Consider the following 15,791-nt stretch of genomic DNA (forward strand, 5'->3'; position numbering starts at 1 on the left):
CACTGCCACGAGCGTTCATGTACAAGTTTTGTGTGGACCTGTTTTCTGTTCTTGTTTACACGCCTAGGGGTGGAATCACTGAGTCATAGGGTAACTACTTTTTTTTTTTTTTTAAAGATTCTATTTTTAAGTAATCTCAACACCCAACATGGGGCTCGAACTCAAGACCCTGAGCTCCAGAGTCACATGCTTTATTGACTGAGTCAGCCAGGCGCCCCCAAAAACCCAAACTTTTAGATGGAAGAAAAATGCTTTAATATATAATATACTCATCTTTATACCAACACATAAAATAGAATTTTTTTTTTCTTGTGGAGGAAAGGGCTTACTGAGGCAAAAGTACCCCCTGCCCACTCAGGATGTGACTGGTGTCCCTGGGCCACAATCGCTGCCCCCAGGCAGACAGCAGGCTGGGGTATTTGATCCTCCTAAGAGGGTGGAAAAGAATTAGAACTTTGAGGATGGGGTCAGACCAGCCTGGGCCCAGCTCCAGCCCCAGCTCTACCGCGAGCCTGGGACCTTGGGCCAGTCACTGCATCCTCGAACCTGTTCCCTCATCCAGAACAGGGAAGACAGCAGCAGCGCCGCCATGTGTGAGCCGAGTCAGGAGTAAACGGGACGGTGGGCCTGGCAGACTTGCTTGGGAGAACTGAGTCAGGACCAGGCAGCAGCACAGGTCAGGGGGCGGGCTCTCGGCCCTCACTGTGGCCTTGGTCATTGGGGAATGCGGGTCGAATGGGCAGTCTGCAGGCTCCCTCCTGCTCAGAGGCAGCGGGATGCGCATACGCGTGCCCATGCACAGCCTCTCCACCCACAAACACACCAGGGCCTGCTGACTTTGGCTATAGGGCATTTATTGCAAACGGAACATCTGAGGTATGAGAAGCTGACCTGGAACCCACGCCTGCCCTGGCTACGATGGGGCAGTCTCGCCTCACCCCACGCCGGGCCCCCGGCACCATGGACCCAAAGCAGCCCGCCAAGGGCAGGGCCCCACGCACTGAGGTAGCTGCATCTTAAGCCCCCACAAGTACAACTCCCCAGGCTTGCCCAACTCCCATGCAGGTCCAGGCCTGGAGGGGAGGGGGGCGGAAGGCAGGCCCCCGACAAACACTGCAGCCTCTGAAGAAAGGCACCTTCCTGCCTGCCCATCCCAGGGACAGCCCAGCCAGCAGCGTGAGGAGAGGGTGGCTGGCTGCCGGAGGCAGGCAGGGCGGGACGGGGATGGGGCCGGCCAGGCTGGGGGTCACTGCTGCTCCAGGCAGTCTTCGGTCACCCCCTGGGCAGCCAGCTCGGCCAGCACATTCTGCAGGTAGTTGGGGTCAGGGTAGCCATGGCCTGTCACATTGCGGTCCATCTCTGTCTTGTGGTGGATCTCGTTCCACACCACTGTGTCTGTCTCTCCCGTGGTGCTGGACGTCCCTACTGTGAAGATAAGTCGCCTCTTCCAGGCCACCTTCAGCAGCTCCAGGACCTGCCACGGGGGAGGGGAAGCGGGAGGGAAAGAGAGGGAGGGTCTGGTGAGTGAGTGCAGGCCTGGGCATGGGTTTTTCACCCTGGAGCAGCGGGGGGCCAGCATCCCCTGTTCGCTCCCCCTTCCCTGGTCTGACCTGCCCCAGCAATGAGGGCCAGGACAGGGGGCGGCAGCCACCCACCCAATGCCAGCTTTGCGTGGGGCACACGGAGGGGCACGAAGTCCTCTGTCTGTCACTGGCAGGGCCAGGGCTGGGCCGCTCTCCAAAGTGACCCTATCCACAGTCTTGGGCCTGGAGCCCCATCTGTTGGGGTCCCTGGCCTCCAGCTCCAGTCCTAACTCCTCTCCCAGAACTCCACCTGCTGACCTGACCCCCCCAAGAGGAACCCCCACCGCAGAGGGCGCCGCCATCTGCTGCTCAAGCCACACCCGGGGCCGGGCTAACTCTGCCCTACTTCCAAGTCGGCCTCTCCCTCCCAAGGGAACCCGTGCCTCTCTGCTCCCCAACGCTCAGCTACCTGCAGGCCGGGCTCACAGCAGCCAGACGGAGCTTTTTCAAACCTCCCATCGGCAAGGCCCAGGGTGGCCTAGGGGCACCTGATGCCCCACTACCCCCACACGGGGCTCTGGTCCTCCCCCAGACTCTTCCCAGCCTCCAGCCCGGCCCACCTGCTGCCACTCACCAGTTGTTCTGTCTGCCGGCAATGCTCTCCCTAGTCTCAGTGCAAAAGGGACTCCGCAGGCCGTCCCAGTCACCCAGTCCTTTCCTATAACCCCCCACCCCCACCCCACCGATCTCATCACGTGGGTGACCTGACCCGAGAGATTGCTGGAAGAGGCCTTCCCTCCCCTCCAGTCCTCTCTCCTGGTGGAGCATGCCTAATGCACAGCGGCCCCTGGGAAGGAGGGGCCAGCACCCCAGCCAGCACCAGAAGAAAAAGAAGAAGGTGAGCAGGGCAGAGCAGGTATGGCCAATATGGCCAACAGGCTGGGCCCTCCCCACATCTGCTCGAACTGCCCACAAGCAGTCAAGCACAGGCCTACCAGCGGGGGGGACCCTTCCTCACCTTGCGGCCCTGGGCATTGTCTGGAAGGTAGCACTGGCGGGGAAACCCCCTGGCGGTGAACGGCTTCCCCGGGTTGGGGTGCTCTGGGCCCTGCAGGAGAAACAGACATTAGGCATGGGAGTGTCCTGAGAGGTGCCCAGCAGCCCAGCCCACCCTTTGCCCCCGAGCCGGGGCTACTCCTGCACTCGTGACCAAATAAATCTGTGTCTCAAATCCTGCCCCTCAGAGACCCGACAGGACACGCCCTCTCCCCAGTGACCGCCAACCCTGACCCCACGGCACTCGGTTTGGCGTCAGACGCTCCTGCTAATGTCCCGCCCTTCCCTGATGAGACTGGAACTCAACAAAGGCTGGGGCACATGCTCCCACCCCGCTGGTGCCCCTCTGTGGCCTCGATGGCAAGGTCCTCCTTCTTGATGCCCTGACTCCTTGCTCGAGACAGGGCTGCAGTGGGGCCTGGGACAGGGGCAGCAAACAGGACAGAAGGGGAGGGGGCTGGAACAGTGGAAGGCCCTTGCTCGTGTCCTCCCCCACTCAGAGGCACACCACAGACACTACCACACCCCCTCCCCTGCTCTGGCTCTAAAGACGTCTAGAATGTATGTATGTATGTATGTATATATTTATTTTTTAAAGATTTTATTTATTTGTTTGACACAGAGACAGCCAGCGAGAGAGGGAACACAAGCAGGAGGAGTGGGAGAGGAAGAAGCAGGCTCCCAGTGGAGGAGCCCGATGTGGGGCTCGATCCCAGAATGCCAGGATCACGCCCCGAGCCGAAGGCAGATGCTTAACGACTGAGCCACCCAGGCGTCCTGGAATGTTTTTATTTTATTTTTATTTTTTAAAGATTTTAATTTATTTATTTGACAGAGAGAGACAACCAGCGAGAGAGGGAACACAAGCAGGAGGAGTGGGAGAGGAAGAAGCAGGCTCCTAGCGGAGGAGCCTGATGTGGGGCTCGATCCCATAACGCCAGGATCACGCCCTGAGCCGAAGGCAGACGCTTAACCGCTGTGCCACCCAGGCGCCCCTGGAATGTTTTTAAAATTCACTATGACCCACTGAGAAGTGGAGGGAAACCAGGGAAAAGCATGTGGTTGAACAAAACAGAGACACCCCACCTGTCACAGATGGGCCCTTATGAGTCCTGGCCTCCACTGCCCTGTATCTTCCCCACCTGCCACCAGTTCTGAGGTCAGCCCTGGCCCAAGCAGGAGGCCAAAGGGCCCAGGGCTCCTATCCGGCTCTCTACTGGGACCCTGAGACCTTCTGTTCGGGTTCCTGTCTTGTTCCTGACATCAGAGCCGGCCCTACCACACCAAGGCAGGCCTTGATCTGGCCACGGAGCTGGTCTCTCAAGAGCAGTCCTCATTGTTGGCACCTCCCTGCCCTGTGGGTTCCCCCGTTATTCAGCCCCTCAAAACAAGCATTCTTCCTGCTTTGTACGTTTTAGCCTTCTGCCCAGTACAAGTTGAGCTACGATGTCTCCGCGTCCAGGATGCCCTCCCTGCATCGGGAAAGAGCTGAAGGCCATCTCTTTGCTTCCACAGCCCTATGAACTTGTTCCAGCCCCAGACACTAGTGCCTCCTGGTTCCTGGGAGCCTGAAATTGGGAAGCTGGGGCATCCTGAGTGCCCCAGGGATCAGACTGCTGGGAGAGGGACAGTGTAGGAAGAAGAGTGCCCCAGAGTGAGAGAGACCGATTCCAGAACAGTCCAAGGAGGCTCCTCTCGTGCCGGGGCCCCTTACCTGGATGCCGTGAGGAATGTTGTAAACTATGAGTATTGTCCCGCAGTCCTCGTGACCGGGGAGGGATACTTGGAACTTGAATACCTCCATCTTCCCCCGGGGCTGGGTCCCAGTTTTCTCCCCATAGATGGTCTTACAGGAAGGACACTGCAAACTTCCATCCTGACACAAAGCAGAGCACCACGGACTGAGCTGGTGGCCCTGAGAGAGGGCCTAGCACGGCCCCCTGGAGTGCAGGGGGGTGCGGGTCCCCACTTATTCCCCCGACTCCTTCCCAGCACAGAAACCCGACCCTGACGGCTTCCCTGGAAAGATGGTCGACTCGGGGGCAAGGTACCGGGAGACGAGCATTGAATAAGCGAATCAGGTTGGTGCACAAAAGTCTCCACCGTCAAACAGGTTTCAAACCAAACAAAAAACCCTGTGACCTAGCAACTGCTGGCGGTGGCACCCTGGCTGGTATGGGGCAGCCCGGGGATGCTGCGGGGAGAGGCAACGCCAGGCCCCGAGGTCTGCCACGTGACTCGGGTCTTTCTCTCTAGTCCCCCCAACCTCTGTCCATTCCAGCTAAACGTCATCAAAGGACAGCGGCCAGGTGTCACTTGCCACCTTCAGGCCTCCAGACCTCTTGAGGCTGCCTCTGAGAGCATCCTGGGCCCCCTCTGCAGGGCCGCAGAAGGACTGTGGGCAGGTCACGCCCTCCCCCTGCCGCCCGTGGGGGCAGACGCGCGGGCACCTTGTTCCCGTTGCAGTACATGGCCAACAGACACAGCAGGTGGAAGGCATGGCTGCACTTGGCAAGGCGGCCCACGGCCACCGGCCCAATGGTCTTGCTGTCGGTCACGTCGCTGTAGCCGGACGCCACAGACAGCTTCTCCATACAGATGATGCAGTCCTGGAGGGAGACCAGCACAAGGTACGCTCGCCAACGGCCCGCCGCACCACAAGGGCAGAGGGCGGTCTTAACAGGAAAAGGCCTTCATCTGCTCAAACGCCAGGATTATGGGCAGTCAGTCCCTTAGTCGATTGTTCCAGAGGTGGGGAAGACAGATGAGTCAAGAGGATCTGTGCCCTCAGTGGACTCGCTACAGTAGAGGGGATGACAGGCAGCCACGAGCCCAGGGGGCACGGGGGCCTTGGCAGACACAGGCCGGGAGAGGGGAAACAACAGGGCAGGAAACTGAGAGGAGAGGCCCCCAAAGCTGGCTGTCACAAGGGAAAAAGGACAAAGTGGACAAGGACAGGAACGGGCATGGCAGGGAAAGGCAAGAGAATGTTCTGAAGCAGACACCAGCATAGTTTGGCAAGGACGGTGGCAGCCGCAGGGGGTGAGGGGGGAGTTGGCTGTAAAAGGGATGGGACAGGACCAGGTCCCTGAAGGCTCTGACTGCTAAGCTCAGGAGCTGGGCTTGGTATCGCATGCCAGGGGACCCTGGCAAGGGGTTTTAAGGTGGGGCTGCCAGCAGGATCGCAGATGCGTGGAGGCTGGAGGCCAGCGCAGAGCAGCCCAGTCCTGCGGGGGTGGGGGTGAGAGCAAGGGTGAGGCAAGGACACAGATTTGTGTCTTCTCAGGTGGACGCACACACAGCGCTGGAGGGAGGGCGCGGCCACAGGGACGACCTCCAGGTCACTAAACCTTTACCGGCCCTGAGGGAGGAAGGCGGGGCGGGGGCCTCTGTTCTGTACAGGCTCCACCGCCCTTTAACCCACAACCCCCACCTACAACCCTCACCCCCACCCCCAGAGCCCTCGGGACTCTCCGTTCAAATCAGAGACCAGTGGCACAGCAGCCCCCAAAACACGGCTCAGCACAGAGGCTCGGGTCCTACCGGAGCTGCCAAGGGGTCTGGCAGGCCCTGTAACGACAGGAAGGCTGACCGGCTCTCCCCATAGCCAGAGGGGCAATGGGGCTATGGGGACAAAGCCACTTCGCTTTCCCCCAGCTCGGTCCTCAGGGACGGGGGCGGGCTCCCCCATCCCTTGTCTCCAGGATGGCACAGGGACAGGGCTACACAGAGGCCTGGGTAGGAGCCTTGCTCAGAACCACAGCTCATAAGCGGCAAAGCTAAGATCAGAATGCAGGCCTCCGACACCAGGCCACCTCCCCTTGGTAAGGCCGCCTCCTGCCCCCTCAGACCACGGCCGGCGCCCAGGCGCACCTTGGCAAGTACCCTCCCGGCAGAGAAAATGCTGGTACCACCCCGTCTTCTTCTGGGGCCACCCCGTCATCCCCAGACCAAACCAGAAGTGTGTGGCTCCCGTGACACATACCTCGTCTGGGGCCGTTTTCAGTTCCTCGGTATACTTTTTTATCACCTGTTCTGGCTCTGGCTTTGGAGTCCCTCCTAGAAGAGAGAAGAACATCAGCGGTGTCCCAAGGAGTATGAACTGGAGATGCTGAGTCCAGAGAGGAAGGAGGACAAGGGAGAGGCCCAAGCTGCCAGGAGGGACACTGAGAGGGGCCAAGACAGGAGGGGCGAGCGTGCAAGAGGAGACACGGCGCCAGCGCAGGCTCGGAGCTCGGCCTGGCAGAGCCCATCCGGTCCACCTCCTGGTGGCCCGGCCCCAGGAGCCCGGGAGGCAGTGGACGAGGACCAGCAACAGCTGCGGGTCCCAGCCCTCAGGAGCCACACGCCAGGCCTCCACCACATCCCTGCGCACGTTCGGTCAGGAGGCTGGACCCAGGCTCTTCGGAGGACACACAGAAAAGTCACACAGCGGCCTCCACAACAAACTACTCTGAGCGTGTTCCCGCAATGCTGTTTCGCTCCACTTCCGTGACGCTCGTGAGAAAGCCAAGGCAAGAGAAGTTCCAGGAGCTGAACGTGCAGCGGGTGCGTGCCCGGCGGGCATCTGTGTGCACGCTGACTGCAGACGATGCCACGCGGATACGGTCACGACAAACCACGGTTTTCTCTCGCCTGGCCCTGGACTGTGGCGTCTCAGCGACACGCCAAGTCCGGGAAGGAGCCGAGATGCAGCAGGAAGGGCGCCCTGGCCACCCCACTCCTCGAGCCCGCCCACGTGCACAAAGCTGGGAGGGGCAGCCCTGCGCCTGCAACGACCCTGAGCCCGGCCCCACATGGGCCCCCCACATCCCCAAAATGAGAGACTCCCCCAGCTGGTGAGAGAACTGGCCAGGCCCGGGGCTTCTCCAGCCAGAGGCAGCGGCAGAATGACAGAAAAGCCGTGCGGGAGCAGAGAGGAGGGCCCGGGAAGACCAGTACAGCCGGGGAAAGCTCCTCTTCCCACTTCCGGATCGCTGAGCACGTCCGGCTCCTAGCCTCTGTCACCAGAGGAACCCAAGCTCGGAGCCACCAGCCTGCGGCTGCAGAGACAGACAAGCGTGAGGGCTCCACAGCCAAGTGCCCTTGAAACCAGAGAAGGCCAGGGGACAGCTAGGAGGGGAGCAGAGGCTGGGAGCAGGCGACGTCAGGTTTGATTCGGGCTGTCACGCTGGGACAAAGCACATCACCTGAATCTCCGCTCCCTCATCTAAAAATGGAGACCTCATCCTGACCCAAACTGTGACTGTTGTGAAGGCATGAACTGCGATTACCTGAGAGGCAGCTACGGACAAAGGAATACCACCCCCCCACACACAAACGTCCCCCCAACCCCCTCACACACGTACCCCACACACTCCCACGCAAATGTCTCCTCACACAAGCACCCCATATACCCACACACAAATGTCTCCCCACCCAACACACATACCCCCCCAAACGTATCCCCACCCCCTCACAACACACACACCCACACACACAAATGTACCTCCATCCCCTCATATAGTCCCCCACCCCCTCACACATGCGCACTACACACAGCCACACACAAACATAACCCCCACCCCCCACGCATGCATCCCACACCCAAATGTCCCCTCACACACGTACCCCCCCCGCCCCCCACAAATGTTCCCTCCAACCCCCCCACACCCCTCCACCCCTTCACACACACCCCTACACACACACCCACACCCACCCAAATGTCTCCCCACCCCATCACACACGTACCCCCCACAAATGTCCCCATACATTCACCCAACACACAAAGGTCCCAACCCCCTCTCACACGTACCCCACACATTCCCACACACACAAATGTCCCCTCACACACACACCCCACACACAAACGTACCCCCCACCCTGACACAACACACACACCCACACACACAAATGTACCTCCACCCCTCATACACAGCCCCACACTCCCCCCCACACATGCACCCCACACACTCCAATGTCCCCTCCACACATGCACTGCACACCCCCAGACAAATGTTCCCTCCAACCCCCCCCACACACCCAAATTTACCTTCACCCCTTCACACACACCCCCATACACTCCCCCACAAATGTCCCGCACCCCCTCACACATGCACCCCACACACACCCAAATGTCCCCCCTCAGACACGCACCCCACACACTCCCATACACGCAAACGTCACACACACGCACCCTCCCCCCAACACATACAGACACGTACACACAGATTTCTGGGCCACTGACTGGTCACTGGTGAGAAAGCCAGGCCAGAGCACAATGACCACCAGCACTGACAGCCATCCTGGTAGCTGGGATTCTACTCAGAGTAAGGGGAGGGGGGTTTTAGAAAAGCCTGGTGGCTACAGGCCAGTCTGCAGAAGAACCCCGGGACCCCATCTGCCAGGACTAGCCTTGGGCCCACCTCTGGTGAGGCCTGGCTCAGCATCCCTTTTCCCTGCTACTCGCCCTTGCCTGGGCAGCCTTTTAGAACTCAAGGTGGCTTTCCATGAGCCACACTTCTCTAAAGGGGGCCAGCCAGGTGACCTCCAACCCCAGGAAAGGGACATGTGAGCCCAGGAAGGAAGGCCAGTGTGTCTGCCAGAGCCTGTGTTCTTCCCGGGCAAGTATGAGTGTCTCAGGAAGCTCCGGGCCTGCCCTGCCCGGGGTGAGGTGGGGAATGGCGTGTAAAGCCCCACCACTCCCTTGGCCTCCCTGCCACCTGAGGGGTTGGGGTTAGACAGGTGGTGGGCATCATCAGAGCACCCCATGACCACGTGCTGGGCGCCTCATGTGTGCATTTCCTATTCCTCTCACGACCGACCTGCTAAGTAGGAGGTGCCGGCTCATGAATGGAGACACAGGCGTGAGACAACGGAGGAGAGCCAAGACTGGAGCCCAGGCTGGCTAGGCCAGAGCCGTGCTCCCTGTCCATACCACGCGGAAGGTCACTGGGCTTTCAGCGGCCTGTGTGTCTCCAGCCCAAACGTGGAGGCATCGGCTTTTGAAATGGCAGGTTTAGAACTTACTACCCACAGGCCCCTTCACGTAAGTCTGGTTAAAACCCACAGCACCTTCCATGGTTCTGAAACCCCTTCCTCCCCAGCCATGTGATAGGGCAGGGGCCATCGGGGGACCCCTCTGAAGTAGCCCCGTGTGGTGGCCAGACAGGGCTGGGGGCCTTTCCTGAGACGCATGCCGGCCCTGCCGGGAGGGACAGAATCACCCCCACCCTGAGCTGGCCTCACCCCATGCTTGTGTCCTCAAGGACAGGCCCCTCACACTCCAACTGTGCCCCGAACACAGGAGCTGAACTCTGGGTTTTCAGCAGAAAGCAGATTCCGGGGCCCACCTCTGCACCGAGGGCAGGCGGAAGGGCCACTGAGCCCCTCCCCTGGGGGTCAAGGAAGCGGAGAAGGGCCGTGGGGGTCAGAGATGAGCAATCGATGCAGGAGAGTCAGAGGCAGCAAGACTCGGAGGCTTAGCAGAGGCCAGAGAGTATTTGTGAGCAGGAACTACCTTTCATGGACATTTTCCTCAATCTCTTAACTGAGCTGTGACTTTTAGAGGCCAGACAGGAGGCGGGAGGGCTGGCGGGCTGGGGTGCGCGGCTAAGACACACAGGGAGTCCAATGGCTGACATCAGAATACTCGTCATGCCTACACGGGGTGCGAGATCAGACATGCAGAGAGGGGAGAAACGTTAGAAGGAGTCATTTGGCATGTGACGTCCACAAACCCCGGCTGAGTCCAGGTGGCACTGTGAACGGCCAACAGGACCCATTGATCTTCCCGAGGAATCGGCCGCTCGAGGCAGCTAAGCTCCAGGCCAGGAACCAGCGAAACGCCCGGCTCGTCAGAGCGCCACAGGTGTCCGTATGAGCCACCAACCGGCCCGCACTCACAGCACGCGGGGAAGGGGGCAGGGCGAGGCCGTTTGCTTCAGGAGGGCACGAGGCCATTCCAGGTGGGATCTCCCTGTGCCAGGCGCAAGAAGGAGAGCAGAGGGATGACATGGAAGGACGTGGGCAAGCTATGGAGACGCGGACAGGGTCTCGAGCTCACAGTCCCCCCTCTGTGCTCCCCCTGGCCGTGCCCTCTGGGCTCCTGGTCACCTTGCCTCCACTGGGGCGCTACCTGCTTTCCACACCCCATCTGGCCTGGCTAGGGGCTTCGAGTGCCATTGCTAGGGTGGGCGAGCAGGAATGCTGGCCCCGGGCCTGCTCCCCGACTGAGGCCTCCCCACGGCTCCTGTGGCCGCTCCTCTGGGGCAGCAAAGGTCCCGGGCCGTGGCTTCCTTCTCTAGCGCCCTCAGTCAAGGCTCAAAGAGGCTTCTCTGTCCTGGAGGGCAGCACCGTGGGCACACCCACAGGGGGAAGGCCTCACTCCTCAGCCTGACGTTCCACACACGCTCTAGGCGGACCCTCAGCCCACGCCGCTCCCATGGCACTCCCTGAAGACCTAACACTTCCCGGAACCCAGCATGTCCTCCCGCGGGAGCCCCTGTTCCTGCTACACCCTCAGCCTGCTTTGCCATCCACAGCACCACCTACCCAGTCCTCCCTGCCCTCCGTCTAGCTCAGGAACACCTCCTCCCCAGGGCAAGGGAGCTCTGGGCTCCCCGAGGGGGACTTTCCGAGCGCTCAGAATCAGGCTCAGGGGCTAGGTACCGAGGGCAGCCCGGGGCCAGAAGCGGAGATCCTAGATGGGCCGGGCAGATGGCGCTGCCCACTCTGGAGGGGATGCAGATGGGTGAGGGGAAACCTGCCCCTGGGACCCATCCGGGCCGGCCACCGTGGCCTCTAGGAACAAAGACTCAATGTGGCAAACATGCCCAGTCAGGGACAGAAGCAGAGGCCAGCCAGCAGCCTGGGCAGCACAGCAGAGGTGGGCAGGGAGCACTGCGGCGGCTGCACTCGCAAGAGACACCAAAGCGCACCATCAGAAGCCCAAGGCTGCACCCCGGGCACTCGCTCATCAGGCAATGCCACCAGCGTCTCAAGGTTGGCTGCTCCTGAGCTCAAATGTGGGTTTGAATTGAATGTCAGGCGGACCGAATGATAAGCAGGCACAGGGGGTAGGGGCGGGGGCACAACGATGGAAGGGACGGGAACAGTGCTTTAGTAGAACCCTGGGCCTTTGAATTGCACTGACCATGACCTCCTCCCCTCCCTCACTGCCCCACTTCAACCAGACCTCTCCCCAAGCGTCACCTAGGAGGCAGCCCTTCCCTGACCGCCCCAACTAAAAGGGCCACGTCGCCCTCCGTCTCTGTCTCCTTCACCCTGCTTAGCGTTCTTACTACCTGAAAGGACCCACGTATGGGTGTTGCGACTGCTGTCTTCCTGCACTAAGCACCGAGGGCAGGGCCTGGTCACAGGAGGTGCACAGTACCTGCCTGCTGGGGAACCAAGATACCCCTAAATGCTTCTGGGTGGCCTCTGTGAGGCCAGCACGAACAACGCTTCTGCCCTTGTCCATGCAGGACCCCTCCCCTGAATTCAAGTCACAGACACAGAAGTCTCAACTTAGAAGGCTGCCTGCTCCGTGGGTCTGCCTTCTTGCGAGAAAGTGAAAATCACCCCACACTTACACTTTGCAAAAGCAACACCCACTGGACAGGATGGGTTGAGGGGGACACCAGGAATGGGCTATCACATCTTCCCAACAGCAGGGCTCAGGGATGGCGTCCCAAACTCCTAACATCCCCAAATACCTGTAGCAGCTCGGACGGCCACAGCTGCTCCAATCACCTGAGAGGATCCCCACTCATCCACCAGACCCCCAGAGAGAGCAGCCCCTGCAGCGGTCAGACGTGCGAACACCTCTTTTCGACACTGGGGCTCGGGTCCAACCTTACCGAGCTGGGTCCCAGCTCCGCTCGTCCCTGGCTGCCCGGCCTTGGGCAGGCCGCCCGGCCCTGGGCGGGCTGCAGCAGCATGAAACGCAGACTCTCAGGAGAGGGCTGGGCCGGGACGCAGCCGGTGAAGCAGTCCTGAGACACTGCTGGCCTGACCTGGAGGCAGCTCCTCCATGGCCTTCCTCGGCCTGCGTAGAGGGGTACCCAGTCCTTCCACAGCGTGACCACTGGTTTATAAACCTACCCGCAAAACCCTACGTCCACCTCACAGCGGCCTGAGCATTCCCAAGTCCATAAACGTGGCCTGGGGAAAGAAATTCTCCAGACCCTATTTTCTGGGCGCTGGCTCGGGATCTCTCCTTCCCTGGCACCTCAGACTAGGTCCCACCGACAGGTCCAAGGCAGAGCCTGTGTTAAGAGAAGTTGGCATCTGGCCATGGGCCCCAGTCTCCACTCCTTGCTGGCCAGGACCGAGCTCCCCCATCTTTGAGGCCTGTTTCCCCAATGAGGAAAATGGAGGTTAAAAGACCCGCCTACCTCCAGGATTGATCTGAGAGCCAAGGTGACAGGGGACACTGAGGACAGTCTGGGATGCAGACGACAGGCAGCAAGTGCTACTCAATCACCAGACCACTTCTGAGCTGCGTTTAGAAAGGTTTTTACAGCATCTGTATTTAGTCGAATGGAGCTCAGCCATGTGCCTGGTCACCCACAGCCTTTCTCCAATAAGACCACGACCCCACGCACACACGCACATGCAACATACACGCATGCACGCACGCACATGTGACACGCACGCATGCGCGGGTCTGGCTCATCTGGTGCCACAGGAAGAGCTCAAGTGGGCAGGAGCTTTGCAATCACCACATGTGTGCTCACTGCTCTCTCTGCCCCAGCAGAGGGCTGACAGCCGAGCAGCTGAAGGTTCCAGAGGGCCCCCACTCTCCTGTCATCTACCACCTCTCTGAGTGGTCCCTCCATCTCCTTCCAGGGCTCTTCCCAGCATCCCACCCGCAGTCTGTAAGCTCATACATCCCCCCATGCGGGGGCAGAGGCCACCCGCTTCCACCCCAGACTACTCTTCTGAGCTGCACACCCAAATGCCCACTGCCTCCGGGACAGCTCCGCCGGGCTACGACCACGGGCGGCGCCCCCCGCCCCTCCCCATGCTCCCACCGGACTTGGGAGCAGCACAGTGTAACTGCTGAGAACCCAGGTTCTGGGGCCAAGAATGCCTGGGGCTGAGTCCCAGCTCTGCCAAGGGCTGGCCAGCTGATCTTGAGAAGTTTCTGGGACTCTCTAAGGCTCAGTTTACTCAAGTATAAAATGGGAATAAAAGTTCTGGCCTCACAGAGCTGTTACTGGGAAGAAACGAAGGAAGATACACGCAAAGCCCCTCCTTAATGCCTCGGTAACGTGGACAGCCACACACTGGGCCTCATTCCATTCCTTCTCTCTTGAGACCCACCGAGTCACCAAGTCAGAAGCTCTTACCTCCACCACTGCCGAGGCCCGAGTGAGGCCCTCGCTAGCTCCCCTGAGCCATGGAGTTGGGCTCCGCACGGGTCTCCCTGCCCCAGGCTTGTTCCCTCAAACCGCCCCCCCCCCCGTGCTCCTACGGTGAGTCACTTAACACACAGACTTGGGTTATCTTCTTCTCCTGCTTCAACCTCACTACACTTCCCCCTGCCTACCTTTCTATGACACTTTGCCTTTCCCACTCATTAAAAAGTAACTTCCAGTAACTCCCTAACCTATAAAAGGAATTTTAAGAAGTTCAAAGGTGTATGATTAACAAAAGATCGAGGTGGACACAAAGCCACTTACTCAAAGCGTAACTCCAGCCAAGACAGCTGAGTCCCCAGAGGGCCCCTTCAGGGAGATGCGTAAAGCACTTCAGGACGGACAAGTGAGTCAAACCGCAATTAAAGTGACGTGGAGGAGCACCCAGGTGGCTCAGTTGGTGACGCATCTGCCTTCTGCTGTCATGATCCCAGAGTCCTGGGATCGAGTCCCGCTTTGGGCTCCCTGCTCAGTGGGGAGCCTGCTTCTCCCTCTCCCTCTGCTGCTCCCCCCGCATGTGCTCTCTCTCTCTCACTCTCTCTCCTGCCCTCTGTCAAATAAATATATAAAATCTTTATTAAAAAAACAAAGCGATGTGGAAATTTCAAAGATGGGGAAAAGTCCACACCAGGGTACCCACTGTCATCAGGCAGGCCGCCCCCCGAGAGACAGGCTCACTGAAGGTATGCCACCACGGAAAAGAGCCACGTGCCCCCCCCCCCAGGAGAACGGAGAGGGTAACGAGACCCCCGCCCCACGCATTCTCCTACCGCCTCCACGTCCTGCCCCCTGCCAGACCCAGCCCGCTCTGGAACCCAAGACCAGCAGGGTGCCTACCTGCGAGGGCTTGCTGGACCCGGCTGGGCTTCGGCATCTGCACGGGCACCACGGCAGGGACGTTCCCAGGGCCGCTCGCAAGACCGCTGGGGAGGGAGGCACTTGGGGAGAAGAGAGAACAAAGCTGAATGGAGGAGACAACTTAGCAGAAACAAGAGCCAGAGCCAGCCCAAGATGAGAAAACTGGGGAGCGGCTGGGGCCCCTTCACGGCTTCACTTAGCATGGCCGCCTCTGTGTGAGTGAGCACTCCTGGACGGCTGTTGTTTTTATTTAAGACCCTGATAACTGGAAAGAGGAGCAAAGAAATCTGAATTTCACCACTCTCAGACCCAAACTCACCTAGAGAAGCTGAATACCGAGGATGCGGAGCCCACCACCACGGCCAACATCAAGTAGGGAAAGTCAAACTCCAAACCAGGCGAAAAGGCGGGGAAGCATCAGCAGGCGGGGCCGGAGCCGTGATGGGAAAGAACACTGCTGGAGTGGGAGACTCAGCAGTTTACAAGCGATCAAGAAGGAAGCCTTAACTGTCCAAAATATGTTTTCCCGGGCAATGCAGACTCTGAAGACAATTCTAAAAGAATTTTGAGCTCACTAGCTTTGTCAGAATGAGGACTCGACGGTACCTGGACAGGGGAAATCCAGCAGAAACCACTCTAACATGTACTCCAGACCAATATCACCAGTGATATGACCAATCAATATCAGCAACCCCTGAGAAGGACATAACACCACTTTTGTGGTTCCTGCCAAAACTGCATAACCTCAAGCGTGAGAAAGCAACTAACAAGCCCTGATTAAAGGACATTTGACAAAGTAACTCTTCAAAAGTGTCAAGGTTATGGATGATAAAGATGGAGAAACTCCTGCTGAAGGGAGGATGGGGAGCAGACAACTGGATGTGAGGTGGGATCCCACAGGATCCTGGGACAGAACGGGAGCAACACTGGACAAAGTGAAAATGGAGAAAAG

The 15,791-nt window shown here is 59.4% G+C and overlaps 1 protein-coding gene across 10 annotated transcripts in view; it reads right to left on the reverse strand.

Annotated features, from left to right (window-relative positions):
• Positions 1 to 238: 238 nt before the first annotated feature.
• DTX2 (deltex E3 ubiquitin ligase 2) overlaps positions 239 to 15,791 on the reverse strand; it is a 36,043-nt gene continuing 20,490 nt past the window's right edge. For 9 of the 10 annotated variants that reach the window (XM_087868017.1, XM_045786248.2, XM_087868016.1 and 6 more), the window contains 7 exons: positions 14,819 to 14,919; positions 10,078 to 10,218; positions 6,565 to 6,638; positions 5,030 to 5,188; positions 4,294 to 4,455; positions 2,542 to 2,631; positions 239 to 1,474 (listed from right to left, as the gene is read on the reverse strand). In XM_087868017.1, the coding sequence (XP_087724143.1) occupies positions 1,247 to 1,474; positions 2,542 to 2,631; positions 4,294 to 4,455; positions 5,030 to 5,188; positions 6,565 to 6,638; positions 10,078 to 10,218; positions 14,819 to 14,919 (955 nt within the window). In that variant the 3' untranslated portion in view covers positions 239 to 1,246. The remainder of the gene's footprint in view (positions 1,475 to 2,541; positions 2,632 to 4,293; positions 4,456 to 5,029; positions 5,189 to 6,564; positions 6,639 to 10,077; positions 10,219 to 14,818; positions 14,920 to 15,791) is intronic. The other variant, XM_045786251.2, reaches the window with a different exon arrangement.

Source organism: Ursus americanus, chromosome 2 (genome assembly GCF_024610735.1).
Source record: "Ursus americanus isolate L20-20 chromosome 2, mUrsAme1.1.p, whole genome shotgun sequence".
In the NCBI taxonomy this organism is placed as follows: Eukaryota; Metazoa; Chordata; class Mammalia; order Carnivora; family Ursidae; genus Ursus; species Ursus americanus.